We start from the raw sequence: 19,907 nt of genomic DNA, 5'->3' as shown, positions 1-19,907 counted from the left end.
TGACGGTGACGGTGGTGGCGGTGGCGGCGGCCGCTCTCGGAAGAGGTGGCCGCGCCGCCGTGAAGACGCGCGGGGGTTGGAAAAACGACAGGGAAAGCTCGTAGCGGGCTACCGGTTACTATACGCGGACGCATGCCCGCTGATAGCTCAGTGGAGCGCGCGACTTCGTGCCGTAAGCACATTTCCTGCGAGTGAATCTCTCTCTTCTCTCAATCTCTCTCTTGTATACACACATATACACACACACACACACACACGTACACATACATATTATATCTCTTTTTCTCTCCCTCTCTGTTCTTGTCGAATATGTAAGTGTAGGTACGCGTGTGCGCGTTTCTTTCTCGCCTCACCTCGCCCCGCCTTGCTTCGCCTCACCTCTCCTCTGCTGTCTGTCTCCATCTCGGCCTCGCTCGTCGCCGCGAGGACGGCAGGCACGTCCGCCGGCAAATAAAACCCGTGTTGGGTGACGCGACGACGGGGGTGGTGATAATCGCGGAAGAAAGGGAGCTAGAGGAGACGGTGGGCAGAAACCTGAGGGGCTTTTCCGTGCTTTTTTTTATGCGTGCGAATGATATTGAGATAACGAAACGAAAAGCACAGATCGAAAGTGATAACGAAGGGTTGCAAGAAGAGGCTAGTGAGTAAGATTTAGAGCGGGAGTAATATTTGAAAGTAAAAGACACGCGCAAAAAAGTAGGGTGGAAAGGGAGGTGATATTTAAAAGAAGACGAAAGAAGCAAAGATAGGGCAGAGGGGGGGAGAAGGAAGAAGAAGAAGAAGAAGAAGAAGAGAGAGAGAGAGAGAGAGAGAGAGAGAGAGAGAGAGAGAGAGAGAGAGAGAGGGGCAATATCTATAAGATCGGAGAATCTTAAGTGAAAATGGCATATTTGTGTTTTTTCCACAGAGATATAGAGCGAGGTGCGAATATCTTATAAAGTGCAACGTTAATAATCTTGTTTCGCAAAAAAAAATTTTTTTAATTGGAAAAAGGCTATGGGTTTTCTTTATAAGAGTCGCGAAGATTGCGGATATCACCGAAAGGGAAGCGATGTGGCGAAGAATATAGAGCGAGAAAATAGAAGATCTACTTATATTTCTTCGCGTGATATCTAGAAGAAAGAATCCACGACTGAACGTTGATCACGAAATTTGCGAACAGTAATGGTCGAGGAAAATACAGAAAGAGCGAAGAGGAGAAAAGAATTACGGGTTAACTTAAATGAATATAAATCACTAACATTAAGATAGAAAACAAGAGAAAAAAGAATGCAAATTATGAATAATGTCCCCACTTCCTTCCCTTTATTAAACGCCATATATTACGAAATATTAAGAATATACTTAAAAAATCTAAGTTTTTTTTACGTTTTTATAGGATGTTGTAGAAATGAGGGATTATACGTGAGAGAATTTCAGTGAAAAAATTATTCGTGATTAATATGCGCACTTCATCGTTTTATTGTAGTAATTCATATCAATACATGTATACGCGTGAGTGCGCATCACCGTAGGATATACACGTCGTGATAATCCGTACAAATAGCTGTATTGTAAAATAATTCAATCAGGCATTCACATCTTTACATATCCGTCGATCTTTTTCTCTTTCGGACACCCCTCTTTTCATCCGTCGAAATGCGGATATTTATTTTCAACCCGACAGCCGGAACTGATAGAAAGGTTTCGCCAGCTGTTAGTTCGTTATGCAGAAACCGTGACAGTTGCTTTCACCAGCTTTTCAGATTCAACGTCAAAATGCAAATTTTCACATCGTAGAAGAATATCCGCATATTTCTGTTGTTAAAAACCGAATTGACTCTAATTTCGCTGTTATTACGAGTCTAATATATAGAGGAAGACAATCTACACGTAATTCTATTCTTAACTCGCGGAATGTGTGTATATTATATAGAATCATATTACGTATATAAGAGAATATCAATTATTGATCCGTTAATTATTTACGCGTGAGGGATGTTTATCTTATACAGACAACTGAGCTAAACGTTAGATATATTTCGCGAAATGGAAACGCGAGAATAAAGATACATCACGGGAAGTACAATAGAAATTTGGTTAGTTGTAGTATTTTTACGAAGTGCTATGCGGTGACTCATATACTTAAGTATTCCATTGTGTAGAGTTCTGCAAGCATTGCCCTGCATAGCAGGCGCTTCCAAAAATACACATTTCGTTTTAGCGTTTCGCGCACGTCGATATGCAAACGCATCAGTAATTCATGGCATGGACCGTAGCTCGTTGCAGAGTTGCTGCAATAAAGAAAAGAAAACTAGGAAATTTATTAGAAATTTTCGAGCTGTAATGGGCGAAGAGATTCCTCAGAGTACTTTTTAATGCCATCGAATAATAAAACATTATTTGCAATGCTGCAATGGTAAAATCAATCGGCACGTACTTATTTTTTCTCTTTATTTTTCTCACATCTTTTTTTCAACATATTACATTGCTTTTCTTTTATTGTTCCTCTAATTTATTTTTTCAATGATAAAATGTTGATTAAATAAGTAAAGATGAATCTTGGAAAAAAAAAGTTTTTCTAACGTTTTATCCTGATATTTTCTCTTGTTTTCGGAAACAAAGGTGATGACATAAAATAAAAATATTGAGTGAAAATAAAGTGTTGCAAGACGGCGTGAACCACAAAGTGATTTCGAAGTGACAATAAGTATTGAGCGCGATCAAACGGGAAGATTCTGCTTTCAGCTCCGACCTCTCTTCCAGTTTCGCTCGTTCCGTTGTCAAGAGTATTGATATTTCGCTGCAAACATTCAAAGACTCGTAACTGACATCCAAAGCATGAGAGGCATACATTCGTCCCCGACAAATGATGTGTCCCAAGAGCTGATCTTAGGACTCGTTCAAGTCGCTCGCCGAGTGTCCGAGGAGGAAGGGAAATAATAAACGAAATAATAAACCGACAAACACGCGCGGAGGATGGAAGCATGATTCTGATACCGCGGGTCCGGCGAACTCGACGGAAAACTAGAAGAAGAACGTCCCGAGGTCGAAGAGAGATCGAAGAGAAGGACGGAATGACGAGAGATTGCGGGGATATGGATACCCGCGAGGCTAGCGGAGTCGGTCGATCGCGAGGCTTGAATCTGTTGACTTAACCGTCTCCAAGGGGAATCTCGGCATGCGTCCAATGGTGCCGGACGCAACGTCGTCGTACTTCTGTTTAAGTTACGTATTACGAGAGATTACGTTCGCGACATGACTTCGGCGAAGAAAATTACCGCGTATCGTTAACGTCACTCGCGGAATATCAATGTCCTCGAGACACGATTCGAAGGAAGACCCGCGCCTCTTGCTAATGTCGTCGCAGGAGATTATTTCGAATCGACGTCGTTCCCTGATACTTTTTGTGGCATGTACGTGACCCCAGCAACGTGGAAAGAAATTTGCGGCAGTAGAGCCTCGAAAAGATCCGGTACCGTGGGCGGTACAACCTTGTGTCCCTGGCACGGTACCGTTTCCTGAAGGACGAGGCTGGCTGGTGTGTGCGTGTGTGTGCGATTGTGTGGAAAAGGAAAAAATACGGGGAACTCAAAGGTACCTTTCGTGCGGTGGTACCTGCGGCTGAGTGTCTCTTCAAATCGCTTCAATTGTCTACGTCTCGTGCCATCAGGTGCTTGCGAACATCGTACCGGATCGTGCAAGATTAACTGTGCGAATCGGTATCAAACGGTACCGTCGAAGGATGAAACAATTCGGCAAAGCATCGTGAGGAATAGCAAAAGGTGCGTCTTAGTTTGAAAAACTGATAAAGAAAATACTATCCACAAAATATATCCTATAATTATTTCACAATGAATTTTATTTGAAATTCACTTTGCTATACGCAAGTAGACAAATAATTTGTCTAGTCTGATTTTTATTATATACGTAGAATATTCTTTGTTAATAAATTTGGTACTACTTTCAAGTAAAGTGGACGAAATTATCTAATTTTTTTTTTTAATTTTACTTTTATTATGGCAAAAGCTTTATTTAGTAAAGTAATGTTATCACAAAATGAGAGAAGAAATATAGACATCTAATATTTGCAATAACGGCTAAATGAGATTTATTTTCAGAGATCTAAATTTTTTACACACCCAAAACTTCCCTTCACAATAAATAGTATATGGTACGCCGCGCAGTTCTATCTTAAAGCAGTTCCCTGGATTTTTCTTTCGATCGAGCTCCGACTCATTTTTATCCAATAACCGTGCAATAAGCTCATATTCCGAGCTATCTAGTCATCCCGATGGGATGGTGTTTTAAAATAACTGTTTTTATCTTTTACTAAAAATAACTGATGAAAGATAACAAACAATGGTCTTCTCTCTAATGTATTACCGGCAATATTTCCTTCATTTGCTTTTAATGGCAAATTCGTGGAACTAATTTCTCTATCTTGTAAAAAAAATTATTTTTATAATACTAATACATTTTTTGCTAAATAAATCTTTTTACGCCTATTTAAAAGTACGTCGATATCGGTCTACTTTCAAACTTATTGGAAACAGATTATTGGAATATTTATTGCGGAATCGAAGAATTTATTATAGTTAAAATATTTGTCTATTCTTTTTTAATTTCATTATATCGAGATAATTGACATATATCTATCATCAACTTATTTAAATTCTGTCACATCAAAGAAGATAAATTTTTTTTTTAGCAACACAAATATTTGAGAATTCTAATGACTTTTTAATGCACCGATAATTAACATTCAGATTTTTAATTAGGTTTTTCATGGATGACATAATTCTATCTAATAACGTTAATCATTTTATCGTATCAAAGGAAACAATATGGTGACTTACTCTATGGAAGGACAAACGATAATTATTTGATAGAACCGCGTCCTCTCGATAGCTTTCACGCTATTCCGAACATCTATGTCTCCGTCTAGATCTTACTAACGAAATGCGTGAGACATATTGCGTGAAACACATCCGATATAATGACATCTCGCTTACTAGTATAACTGAGTAATTGGCCAGAAGATCAATATGAGAGAGAGAGAGAGAGAGAGAGAGAGAGAGAGAGAGAGAGAGAGAGAGAGAGAGAGAGAAATTGTGCACACGCCAATTTCAACAAATTGACCAAATAACGAATAAAAAATAAATAAATAGGAAACAAAGTAAAAAAAATATATATACATATATACGATATAGAAGACTTATATATGTTTTTTGATCATAGCTACTAGAGAATAAATTAGAAAACATCAATTACAGAATCAGCATCAAAAATTGAAAGATTTTAGACAATCAAGCATCGATAAACAGATCGCCAAATCTAATTTTTCATTTAAGTTTAATTGAACAGGACAGAAATGTATTTAATATTTAAATAATGCTCAAAATAATTAATATTGACAAATAGAAACAAAATTAAGCATAAATGATTACACAGTTTTTGTGAAAGAAATCATTTTCTTTCACAAAAACTTTGTAATCATTTGCTTCTTTTCTCAGTTTTCTTAAAATTGATCGAATAATTTATACTCTTTATTTTTTTCCCTTTCTAATCTCGCGATCTTCAAGCGCAAGCGGACTTTAAAAAAGTCACTGTCGGAAAATGCTTTTTAAAAATATCGTTGATACATGATTGAATATCAATTTCCACTTGGAAAGTTTTTCACGTCAGTTGACACGATGGAATTCAGGTTTCATACTGTCGCCTGTATGTACACTTAATCACCGATTTATGAAGTCATAGACGAGTTTTAATATTTGTGACAGCGCCATTATACACCATCATTTTGTCACTGTGAACATAGATACACATCCATCAAGTATATCAATTTGTAATATCTATAATACGGAGCACGATGCGTTAGTTCTATTAAACTCCGTTATGCAAATGCATGACATATAGTTGCACGTTTTACTCTATATCGATCGATCGTTATAATGATGTTATACGGAGAGTATAAAAAATCTCTCAAGAAGAGACTACGCACGAAGGAAAAAATAATATAAATAATAGTTGCTTTTCAATGCATAACATGTAAAACATATAAAGATTATTTATATAAGCTAATTTATTACAGATATATAATTACATTACATATATAATTAAGAATTGAGTTTTCGATGGAAATCGTTAATACCATAAGAGATGAAATATTATCTAAATCATTTTTGTATATCCAAGATTTTAGTTCTAATCTTTAATCCCTACATCGTAGAGGTAAACTGTTTTCTCATTTTCGTCTCTAAAATTACGGACGAATTTTAGTTCGATGTAGTTACGCCTTGAATAGCGCAGTCATAAAATGTGGAACGTGCATAGGCACAAACGGGAAAATTTGTGAATCGCATGCTGCTATTTTTCTATGACGCGTCAATCGATCGTATCTCCCGGAACAGGGAATACCCGCGAAATTGAAATGGCCGTAGAAGATCACAGATGCGAGAGGAGGGAGGAATGCAATTTCTGCCGCGACACGAAAATTTTCGATGCCATTCCTGCCGTGCCACCATTCGAGGTTACTGAGCCATCACATCTATTCCGTAGGATTAAATCTTTATAATAGACATGTATTCCATGTTAATGTTTTGAATTAAAAAAGGAGAGATAACGACAATCGCACGTTGACACATGAGCATCAGTAATCGCGTATATAATAAAAGAAGGCAACGTACGTTTCATATTGTTTAATTTCACAATTATTTCAAAAAATTATTACAAAAGATGTTATTAATCCTGAAATTAATAAAAAAAAACATTGTATTTAATGTAAAATAGAGAAAGTGTATGTATTATTTTAATTATACGTTTAAAACTAAAGCTATCTTATTTGATATTTAAACAATAATAAAGTTTAAACGCTTATTATAAATATCCGCTTTTCTTTTTCTTTATAAAAAAAAATGTTTAAAATGTTTTACTAAACAGATGCGAGTCGAGCATATTGTGAACGGCCATTTTAGTTCTGTGGATAGTAAAAAAGTTGATTCTAACTTCATAAGCGAACAAGAAATTTTCATTATAAGGTTTAACGCTTCAAGCACTAGTAAAACAAACTTTTGTTCCCCGACTCGGTAAAAACCTTTTCACGACCATCGACGATTTTCGCTATTGTAAGCGTTGAACTTAAAGTTTAGCACAATAAAATAAATTGTTATCTATTTTATATTTATTAAATAGGTGTTAATCTCGCGTGTAATCCATTCTTAATTAAAAGAACGTGCTTTGTATTCGCCGTAGGGATTTAAGTTTGCAGCGATAAAAATTCTTTTGCATATGTAAATAAATTATTCAACTTTGTAAAAGTAATGTTTTTTATTATGAAAAAATGCAATAAGGCTTGAATAAACTTTTAAATGCATGAAATTGCTCTATAAAGCAGTTTTTTAAACAGTCAATGTAACATCTGTAAGTTTTCACATCGGTCGACCAATTCTCTACTGTAGATAGGCAATATCTCAATCAAGTTGTCCATAAGAAGGAAGTTATAGCCACACAGATAATCGTATAGCCGCGTTTTTATATGTAAATATTACAGTAACGACTTGCGCGCGCGCTCACTTGTATGAACTTTCGTACAGTTTCTGAAGAAAATAGAGTTGACATAAATTCTAAATATAACCATATAATTCTCATGTTTGTGTTAAGCAGTCTGTCAGGATGTAAATTAATATACATTTTTTAGTCACTAACATTGCACTTATATGTTTTGACGGAAAATTTTTTTGTGTCTTTAGAGCGTATAATACGTATCTTGGTCGTTGGACGATGACCGACTGGCCGTCGTTGTGGTGGAGATGACTACCAGGCTAGTGGCTCGTCCTGAAGACGACGACGACGACGACGAGGTCCACGAAGAGGCACGAGACTCGGCCGTGGGCTATCACTGCCACTGATAGAGCCGGCATCCCGTCGCAGCTCACATCGATGCCGACTGCCACATCCACGAAACAAGGTATGACGGAATACGTCGCGTTGAACGCGTTTCTGCTCATCTGCAGAATATTACAATTTTTATATACGTTTCATAAATTGTAGGCAAAATTTTTTTGATATCATGGGTTAACTTTAACATTTCTCTACGGTTGAAAATTTTATTTTCTTACACAAGGTACACTACTCCATCATGCAAAGCTGTACAAAAATAATGAGATAAATTCTAGAAAAATAATGACTAAAGTTATGTTATTACTGTTGATTATTATAATTATTATAACATCCATGGGTTATACTTATACATCGAAAAAAATTTTAGAGTGACAATTTTGATAAAATTTTGAATTGATTGTTACAAAACTAGGATTCCTAATAAGGATTCTTATAAGAAAATTATAACATAATATTTTACAAAGGATTTAGTTCAAATCTTTTATTATGTTTATAATAATTATGCTTCCAAGTGCAATTTACTTGGTTAAAACTCTTGTTAAAAAAGTTTTAATTAGAAATATACATACAGAGAGAGAGAGAGAGAGAGAGAGAGAGAGAGAGAGAGAGAGAGAGGAGAGGAGTACAGCAAGATAAAATCACTGTAATAGTAAGAACAAGTATGTTACTGGGGCAATATTGGTCGATTCACTTGTTTATCTTCTATCGCCCCTGTTCCCGATTCCATTCCGTGACTAACGTAGCTAATGAAACAAAAGAGGATGTTTCGTCATCGTACGCCGTGTTTAATTATACGGCAACAAGAGGAGGAGTCTTTCTTATTGATAACTTTCGGTGCTCAAGCACACCGAAAAGTGAAGAAGACAGGCACTTTCGAATCCTTTGAATCAAAATAAATTTGCAACCGAGTCTCAAACAGACATCGCGTTAATCAACATTCTCAAAGAATTGTAAAGCATATCTATAAGTCTTACAAAATAACGAGAAATCCGCGTATTTGCTCACTCAGAAAGTACGACCACGTATTTTGACGGGCAAAGAGAAACCGCATATGGTAAAATCCACAGTGTAAAAATGAAACGTCGGTGCTTCTATTTGAATAAACGTTGATGTTACCACAATTTGTGGCAAAATAACTCTTGACTCTAAAGCTTGTCGCTCTTTCAACCGATGCAACATCCTGGATCTATTCTAGAAGGATGTTCGAAATTCTTTAAAAATGATATTTTTCTGTGCACGGCTCGGCGTGTCGATATTCTCAAATCGCTATCGTAACGCTGAAGAAATGATCTGCCTCAATCGTGCCGCAAACTGCGGAATTGTCAGCGGAAAATGTCAGGGGAAAGGGGAAAGGAATGCGGACGACTAGCGATCAACGTCGGGGCGGAGTCGGCGATATTTAGGACTCATTGTTCTTCTAGTGGTTGCCATGCATTGACTCGATAGACATGCCTACGGCTTTCTCTATCCGTCATTTGTTCCTTTTCGCCTTTATTCACTTGCCCTACAACTTTTCTCGTGGGGAGGCACTAAGACCCTTTCTTGCTCCGATGCGATCTCCCCTTGAACTTTGGTATTTAGTATTTACCCTCTTGTCGCTGCTGCTTGCCGTAACGATTGACGTGGATCTACAGTGATAATGACTCTAATGCGGATCTACCGAAACAGCCGTTAAGCTACCTCCCTTTCAGTAAATAAAAGTGAAATTATCAATTGATATCTAAAAGAAAAGCGTCAGCTCTGCTGATTAAAGTTCTTGTCAATATTCGCGATGTTACGCGATACAAGCGTAAAGTCCGCACTTGATTCGCATTCTTCAGATATCTCCGAGACAATCTGATCATTGATCTGATATATCAGTGATCAATCATCGCCCGAATTCTACGCGAACACGTTGACGTCTCGACGATTTAAAGAATTTAGAAACAAACGGAGAGGTAAATGTGTCTCCTACACGATACCGAAATTCCGTCGCGGATGCCTTCACGAATACTGATTTCTTTGCGTTCCCGCGAGCAGAGAGCAGTAGCTTTTCTCCATACGCGGGCTTGCGTGTTCATCTACGTTCCATTTGTCTCCCCCTCAAGTATCGATCGTCAAACGACACCGACTATGACTCTGCGAAACTGGCGAGAGGTAACCTGTGGAATTGTGTGTGTGACAGAGCAAAAAGCTCCTTTCGGATCTGAAGTTCGGAGCGTGGAGAGATTTGCAAATTCGACGCCCCCCAAGCACGAACGCTTGCGAATATCCGTTCTATGCAAATCGGCAACCCGCTCATGGCAAACGCGTTTGCGGACAAATTCTGCATACAAATTACCGAAAAACAATTTCTATTACGCGCCACGTATGGATTACTATATATATAGTCTTAAAATTTAATATTCACATGTACATGCGCATATATTTAAAAAATTGATATATTTACGCTTGTTCAGACTATTGAAATCGATCATTTGTTTATTTGTTTTTTATAAACGAATAATATATATATATATATATATATATATATATATATATAATCACAAAAAGTATTTAATAAATAATTTGAACATGTGTAAATTTCTTATCTTGCTAATACTTTTCTAATTGTGTCGCAGTCTTATTATTGTATTTGAAAATATCTTTCAAGTTATATTTTTTGCAAAAAATTCCGAAATTTATAATATTTGTACATACGAATTAATTCATATAATACTAAATTGAATTTTTCTATATATAACAAAAAGTACCTTTATTTTCAAATAAAGCAATACATTTAACAATGAGCATTTTAATATAATTGATATAAGCACAGTTAAGCTAAAAGTTTTGAAAAACTTTTATTACGCATTTTCATTATGACATGAAAATTAATACCTCTAATTTATACGCAATTAAAAAATTGGATTTGTATCGTGAAAAATGTTTTCATTAAAGAAACATTAGGTCACGATTGAAGCTAATATTGCTATCAGAATTTTAATCCTCTTTTTTAAACTTCCGACAGTGCTAAAGTACATGTAAATATTGAGCGTACATCATTTTATTTATAAATAAAATTCACTGAACACGAAACCAATTATATGTGCAATAACGTTTTTATATCAGACTAACAGCGGATGTCAATAAATTATCGCACATTCTATCCGCGTGCTCCAGTGAATTCGATAAATTTATATATACCAAGGAAAAAATAGAATGTTACAGAACGTTACTCTTATTGTCTTCAACAGTTGGATTATAGTCTGAAATTTTCCGGTCTCATCCAGGTCATGTTTATTCTGTCTATTGATCGCAGAATCACAAATAGGGTATGTAATCTACTTATGAAATCTATAAAGTTATAGGAACAAACTGAAAACTTATCCCAGTACTTATTGCTCGAGCAAAGACGCAGTTAGTCGTTTTTATCTGATAGGAAGAAAAAGTGCCTGAAATGTTTATCTCCATGTTTACACGAATTAAAAATTGAATTTGGAATTGTAATACCGTGAACCACGTGAAATTTTATAGAAAAATCATTAACGGTAGGAAATAAAAATTGATAAATATATGTTTTGCGTAAATGCAGCTACGGGTACGTTTTGTTTAATTAAAAAAAAGCAATGGCGTAATATTATCAAAACAATTACAGAATATTATTACGATATGAAAAAAAGAAGATATATCGAATACGTGGTTATATACCATTGGAATGGTCCAATCAGTATTGGTTGATGAAATTCGTGATAGAATAATGTTATTACAGTATTAAAATCGTTTCTCGATAATTCTCTACACCGTATTCATGAGCTTTCTTTCATCGTGCTCATCGATCATATCAGTCGATGCAGTCAGCTGTCTGGGAATAAATTAACAGCGGAGTCAGCACTTCCGTAAAATGTTCTAGCATATATAGCTCAAAGTCAGAAAATTTTGGAGAATATTGAAACTGTGCTAAGTTCTCCTCTTCATTGATTTGATGTTTGGAATTCGACATCTCAATTAGGGGAAAATCTTTAAAATACAATTTTCGATCTTTTGACAATCGCCGATTTGCACATTTGCGATAAGTGTTTTTCAATAATAGCACTTGTATAAGCTTGCTTTTAAACATCTTATTTTTTATTGCAGTATTAAAAAATTATATTTTAAAACAAGCTTATTTTTATCTTTGCATGTTCGTTTACTTGCAAATCCAGAGTATTGAATCACGCTGAATGATATTCTGAAATATATACTTTCACAAGTGAAACTTTTTTAGTATACCTATCATTATAACAGTCTCTCCTTTATGAAAATGTGCATTTGAATTCTTACTTCATTTTCCAATGATCTTACAGACAGAAGTACGTACTCAAGTGCCTCTTTTCATCCGTCTGCACGTTTGTACGATTAACTTCTATGATGAGATAATTCTCTTTTGATATCCGTATGTTCTCTTCAATATATCCCGTATTATAATTCTCTTATGATACATCATTTAGTCGTATAGGTAGTATAATACAGGTAAAATAATATAACGAAAGATTTAGATTTAATTGTTGAAAATATCCGGCAAGAAATTGCGATCAAGATCTTGTTCGCAACAGGAATCAAACTCGTCTCAGCTTTATCAGCGGAAAGAAGTGAGTTAGGAAATCTGATAAAGGAAGTGAACTAAGCGGCTTCAGGTGCATCGGATCGTTAAAAGGAAACCGAAATGTCTTCTTCGTCGACAGGCATACGGCAGCGAAATTGCAGAGGATTCGACGAGGCGTGAAATTCGTTGATAATAGACCGAGGGAACTTCTTTTTCGTCTGTACATGAAGTTGCCGAATATATCAAAAGCTACTTTGGAAGAGAATTCCAAGAAAACAATAGAATAGAAAAATGTTAAAACTTAAGAATTGTCAAATACGATGATATGTTATGCAATTCTAACACATATACATTGTTCGAGTTGAATGTCACCACTTGGTGAACCAATTTTCGAGGATTAACGATTGAATATCGTTATTATCTAGAATATATTTTGTATCCGATTTCGTTGCATTAAATTTATCGATCATATTTTTGTGCATAAGTTAATCATTTATGTGGACGACGAATGCTTTCAAAAGAAGAACCAAGTAGAGCATATAAAGCTGGGGGCCACATTTGGACCAACCACTTTATTTGACTTTCTGTTTCTTTCTCTCTTTCTTTTTTGTGTGAGAATTATGAAATAATAAAATAGGAATTTTTAATATTATTTTGAATTCTCTTATTCCAAATATTTATTTAACATTTCCAGATTTTTTTTCGATAAAGGATATTTTAATTGCATATATATATATATATATATATATATATATCTCCCTCTATTGGAAATTTCTATAAAATACCACGAAGTTATTTAAAGTTGTCAAACTTTGCGACTTAATTACCGCGTTACAATTTTCGATTAATATTTCTCATAGAGGAACGTCGGCCTCTTATTATACGCGTAAAAACTCTCGACACTATAAAATACACAAGCATATAGGTTGAAAAATATAATTCAAATTTATAGTAATAAAATTCTGATAATATTAATTTTATCATAATGCTTATGAATAATTGTCAAGAAAGCATATTTAATGTTAAGAATGATCATAAGAACTAAAAGCCGTTCGTTTAATTTACTTTAATTTCTCGAACTAATTTGTGAGGATTTTCAATAGTCTATGTCTAGAACATAATATAGTATTTATACTTATTGTGTAACTTGAAAGTGATTTTAAATTATAATAGTATTTGTACTGATATAACGATATTATACAAAGTATTTATACTTATTGTAATTTAAAAGTGAAAAGTTATCGAATTTGAAACTTTTTGTATTCTTTTTTAAAATAATAGTTAATTGTTAAATCACGGCATAAGAAAATCATGTTACATTTGTCGCTGTGAATCAAAATCGGATAGGAATTCTCTCTGGAATTTTAGAACCAAAATTTTGATTGTTTGTCAACTGCGTGTTGCCACAATTATAATTAAGGTTCACGATGGAGCTTACTCCATCATTTGCATTCGTTTTATTGACGTCGCAATATTTGGAATACTGTATAAAATGTAATATACGTTGCTGGAGATGCAGCAATCTATTAATCACGTTAACTTCAGATGCAATGAGTGCTGCAAACTGAAAGCTATTTATTTATAAATAAATGTATATTCATGTATCTAGAATCAAACATAGATAAATTAGATTATTATTTGTATGTTGTTAAAAAATTGCTGTTAAAGTTATTTTCAAAAGCATTTCTATATATTATATTATTATATATTCGTAAAATTAATTTGAAATTTTGTCCTATTATGTAATGTTAATCAAAATTTATTAGGAATGGGAAATATTCGTGTATATTGCAAAAGTGCAAAAATATGTGCATATAAAAGTTACATGAGAAGTCGAGATTGTGAAATACGTTAAAATAAGAAACGATTGCGATATGAAACGCATCGCATTAATTCACTTCTCGAAAGAGATTGAGAATTATGGAAACTTTTTCAACTGACAAGTTTTATTTTTATTATCAGCGCCATAGGTCGCGTATGTATAAAACGTAATTTTTGGTGCAGATAAAAAAAATTATTACAGCATAGTCGAATTTACATAGTTTGTCGGGTAACGGATAGTAATAGATAGTTATACACGAATAGCAAATAGGATCCCCTCCCGAAATCACCTAACAGTGAGTCAACTCGAACCGAGATCCGCGATCGTATATAGCCCGAAGTTGAAACTAAAACAGAAACTCGAGCCGCGCGCATCATCTGTCGAATTAAAATGTTATAACCGAAAAGCATATTAGCGCTATTAGCGCTATACTATGTGTCAATATTATTTTTAGCAGCCGCGCATCGCTGGAATTTTAAACGATCGACCGATCTCGCTTCTAGCTCGCCGCAGTTTGCGAGAGTAATTGCGGCGGCGTAAAAGAATATTTCAAATATTGAAATATTTTGCAATAACAGCTATGTAGCGTTGCAAATTTATAAGACACATATAAATATCGAAAATGCTGCCTAAAATGCTTGATATTGGTGTACTTGTTAGCTTGTTTGGTTTTGCTAGGTACGATGTGCAAATTGAGAGTCACTGAGGCTTTTAAATCAGCCCCTTTCTCCCCTCGTATGTTGTTTAGTTGCTCGTTCTTCGGCCAGATAAGCCACGTTAAAAATACACCAGGACACCCCTGTCTCTCTTCTGCTCTCCTCTGCTCCGCAAAGATCTTTGCTTGGCCAGTACAATTCTTTTACGTCGCTCCTCTTTCCTTTCTCATTCTCATTCGCATCACTTTTCGCTTAATATTCCTTTCCCTCCTCTGTCTCTCTCATTGGTGTTCTTCTTTCTTTCATCCTTCTTCTCAATCGTAGGAAGAAATGTCAGCGAAACAGCAGAATGAAATCTGCTGAAGGTATATCTTTTCATTGGATCTGATGGCGAATAAGATAGCAAATAAGCAGGTAGTTTGATGGATGCGTTATGGCAGAAAAATTCAATGTCGACGCAAATTTGATTTAGAACGAAAGAAGGATAACGCAATATAGTACAGACAGATAGACAGACGAATGGTTTCCCCATTTCTTTGAGAGAGAGAGAGAGAGAGAGAGAGAGAGAGAGAGAGAGAGAGAGAGAGAAAACGCATAGAATCAAGACTAACCAAATACGAAGGAATTAATTTGACTAATTACTAACATTTACTGCAAAATTTTCGAACGAAATACATATCTTCATATACTGTAAATACATAAATATTAATTCTAATAACTCTAATATGGTAATATACATATAAATTAGAACTTGAATATTGCACACAAATAAGTAGACTGTAATTTTAATACAAAATTGCTTACTTTATTAAAATTGAATGTTGTATTAAAGATTAAAATTATGTAACATGAAAACAAGTACGAGAGAAGTATACAATGCTAAAATAACAATTAGTCTCGAGTGTGTTAAAAATGGGAGTTTTCTTAACTACTTTTCGTCTAATTTTTTTTTTTTTTTTTTTTTTTTTTTTAACCAAATTTTATAAAAAAATAAATTACTCTAAACATTTAATTTGTTTTTTTTTTTTTTTTTACAAATGATTTTCTTCTCGATTATCTTGTGATTTTCGGGGATTTTCATCCCTATGCAACAGAGCTAGACGCTAGACGTATTAAACATATGTATATTAACGTATGCTATAATTATAATATATATGTATATACGAAACGAAATTAATAACATACATAGGATTTCCCAAATGTTCAGCCAATTTGTGAAGGATTAGTTGTAAATGATAATTTAAATATGGAAATAATCGAATATACATACATATATACTATATACATATAAACGATAATGTAGCAGAGTATGTCACATGATGGTATTATCCACGCTTGAAAGCATTTAATAGGTCATGTTAATTAGAGGCGCGCTAACGGATGTGAATTAGCGACAGCATGAATATTCTTTTCTTTCTTTCTCTCTTTATCTCTTTATCTCTTTTCCTTTTTCTCGCACATATTTTCATCTTATTTTAAAATAAAGCCTTTCAAAGAGTTTTAATCAATATTCGCCTCATTTTAATGCTCATTATTGATAATCCTGCTATACGTACGCAGTTATAGAGTTTTGTTAAAATTTTAATTTACGGCGACATACAAAAATATCGTCTTTATAGGAAATGCTAATTTTGTGTAATACGGATTGTACACAAAATTACGAAAGAATAATTTTAATTAACTTCTGAGGCATATTTGTTATTTCATATGCTTTTAACAATGTTTTTTTTTTATTGCATTTGTCCTGTCAAAGAAAATTTTAGAGAACTAATCAAATAATATCTAAAGATATTTAGGTAGAAAATTTGAGATATATTTATTTCGTCTGTTTAATTTAAAAGGATGAAACTTCACAAACATGAAATATTAGTAGACAAAAGCATCAGTATTTCTTTTTTGTCTTGTTTCGTTCCTTCTCGCCTCGTCACGAAACACTCGATTCTTTTCATGTCGACCGCCGCAATAAGCCGTCTTAAAGCTCACTTCGAGGTTCTCCTCTTAAACTTATTTCGATGAAAGGAGTACGGACCATGAGGAACAAGGACAAAGAATATAAGAACAAGCAGGCAATGAGATCAGCCGAACTCAATGTGCGTTTTTCAACGCATTAATGCACAATGACGGAATGAAGGAAAACGGCGGCATAAAACTAAAAGAAAAAAAGAAGCAAAGAAATTATCGCCGACGATCGTCGCGAAACGTCCTTTCGAGTCCAAGGTGACCCAGAAAGTCATTTGAATTTAACCCGGGCTACGATAAATGGCAAACTTCGTCGACAAGCGGAATAGAACGTATAGATTAACTGCGCTTTGTACCGCGGATCGATACAGTTACAATGAAACAGAAAGTCTAATGGATTTGAAACATGAGTTTTTACGTTCGGTATTCCGCGAATTGAATATCCCATTTCGGTTGAGGAAGAATCCCGCAAATCGACATTTAGACATTTTAATATAATCCGGGAGCAATTAATGTGTAAACTTTTATATTTTATATCGGTCGAATACATATGTAGCGTATCACCTTTCTTGTCTTACCATTCGCGTAATACGCGAATTTGCTCACGAAGATTATCATACGTGAAGTAACAATTGCGATTTCGTGCTCAATTACGAAATGTAATAGAGCAGGACAATCCATTTACGCAAACGTGATTGCGGCCGTAGCAGCCGAAAGTAGTCTGCCGTGTCAGAACTTTCTGATTTAATATACGAGTTCCTTCGCGTTTTCCGACTATTATCGTCGGCTTTTTCGGACGATAACACCGGCTATCTAATTCTACTCGGGTTCATTTCTGGCCTTAAACCCTTTTAAGCACTCGAACTACAAGGATTTCCCTGGAGTGATCGCAGCACGGATTTGGAATTGTCCAAAATGAATATTAACATTATTCGACAATACGATTATCGCGGATTCTTAACTTCGAAATAGCTACTTTCTGCATGAACTTTATCTTTATGCATATCTCCTGTGTCGAGTCTACACGTTCGATTATCAGGCACTTATAATTTACTTTCAAGAATTTCTTTTAATTAAGTATGCCAAACTTCAAAATTTGCCGCAAAAACTAATTAACTAATTATACCAGAAATAAAATTATGCTCTTTCATCCGTATTTCGAGAATTACGAGATATTGGCTCGTAATAGACTATCATCAGATTTATGTTTTAAAACGAAGCTGTTTATTATACATATATTTTTCCATTTGCTGACATGCACAGTTTTGATACATACGTTTCTCAAACAAATAGTATATTTTATTGAATTATATTAGATAAATCTGAATATTCAAAAAATGTTGCCATGGAAACAGACAAATTCATTTGTAAATTGGAGAACATTAACGCAATATGACTATTTGAACTTACTCGTATATACTTCACTTATGATTTTATATATATCTGATTTTATACTTGATTAGATATGATATTAAATAAAAAAAAATAATAATAGTCATTGCTATAAGTATACTATTGTTGTCACTATAATTATCATCAACATATATTCTTTTGAAAATAAAAATTGTGTTTGCCAAAGAATAATTGACTCCAAATTAAACAAAACATTTATTGTCAAAAAGTAAAGCTGGCCGACAGTAGAACATCTTGTTTATTATTTTGATAAATATAATCCTGGTAATTATTTTAAACAGTTTTCGAGAGAAGAGGCCACAGGTAACTCTTAGAAAATTTTTTGTAACTATGGGGCTTTACAGTTGCGTTTTTAAAAGCACATCAAGCTGAAGATATATGTTAATGTATGCATAGCATATTGTCAGTTTATAAAAGTCAACTGTTGAAAGTATTTGGTTTTAAGTACAATGGACTTGAAAAATAACGACTGAAATATAATAGTTTAGTTCTTTCCATTTATCACAAGATATTTTTAACGTATTGCATGTTTTACATTGTCTAAAATGTTTTCGTGAAATATCTGATACTATTAATCATTAAAGATTTTGTAATTAAGTCAAATTAAACGTGTTTTAATGTTTTAAGTTTAGTATCGATTTTATGATTAATATATATTCAACTTTTTCTCTCATTCCCCCCTTCTCTTTCTCTTTCTCTCTCTCTCTCTCTCTCTCTCTCTCTCTCTCTCTCTCTCTCTTTCTCCTCCTGTTCCAATTTTTACATTTTAATTATATAAATGGATATTCTACATTCAACATTTTATAATGTTGAAATAATTTTATACATAATATATATATGTATATAATATGGAGATATCGATATTCAGTGGTAAGTTTTCATTAATTAATCTGCGTTGCATCGTCAACTTGTATAATTGAAATTTGATAAAAGGCAGCATAATTATCAATATTATATAATTTGCTCAGATAAATAATATAGTAATTAGGTATAATAGTTCAACCGAACATTCGCGAGCTTGAATTGTAATTAATCGATATTACAGCCAGACGTTTACTCCAGTAATGTTACAATATTACCGCGAATAAACGCTGTTGTTGTATATTTGTTATATTTAAAAAATTATTATTTATTATATATATATATATACATATATATATAATCCAGACTTTATTTAGGAACAAGTAATGATTTATAAAAAAATGTTTACTAAACAAAATACGCATAATATTACCTCTATAATTTTCTTATGTTGCAATAGTGCGTGTTTTTTTGCGTTTTTATAAATCGTGTAAAGTTCTCAAATTTGCTTGTGTGAACACAAAATAAAGCGTTACGTAACGCATTTTTCACCATTTTAATGATATACTGTGCAATTACAAAAGTAAAATCTTACGAAAAATAATAATCATAATATCTTAAGTATTTTATAAAAATGAAACTAATCATTTTTGAAAAAAAAAATTTTTATTATTTCCGTATGCAAAAGTGTGTGTGTGTATCACAATAAAATCTTGAATAAATTAAGTGGGCATTGGATTGTTAATAGGCTAAGTTGATATATTTTTTTACAAAACATTATTTATTAATATATCTCGAATTAATTTTTTTTTTTACTTCTGTAAGATATTTA

General features: G+C 33.9%; 1 protein-coding gene across 9 annotated transcripts in view; it reads left to right on the top strand.

The window, feature by feature from the left end:
• LOC143907763 (uncharacterized) overlaps window positions 1–19,907 on the top strand; it is a 72,203-nt gene continuing 52,296 nt past the window's right edge. For 2 of the 9 annotated variants that reach the window (XM_077424714.1, XM_077424722.1), the window contains exons 1-2: window positions 185–3,764; window positions 7,731–7,948. In XM_077424714.1, the coding sequence (XP_077280840.1) occupies window positions 7,921–7,948 (28 nt within the window). In that variant the 5' untranslated portion in view covers window positions 185–3,764; window positions 7,731–7,920. The other 7 variants (XM_077424719.1, XM_077424716.1, XM_077424721.1 and 4 more) reach the window with 7 other exon arrangements.

This window comes from Temnothorax americanus, unplaced genomic scaffold (assembly GCF_048541705.1).
Source record: "Temnothorax americanus isolate GAGA-0224 unplaced genomic scaffold, ASM4854170v1 Scaffold9, whole genome shotgun sequence".
NCBI classification, from domain to species: Eukaryota; Metazoa; Arthropoda; class Insecta; order Hymenoptera; family Formicidae; genus Temnothorax; species Temnothorax americanus.
The sequence above is the reverse complement of the archived record's forward strand: the minus strand, read 5'-3'. Positions and strand labels throughout refer to the sequence as shown.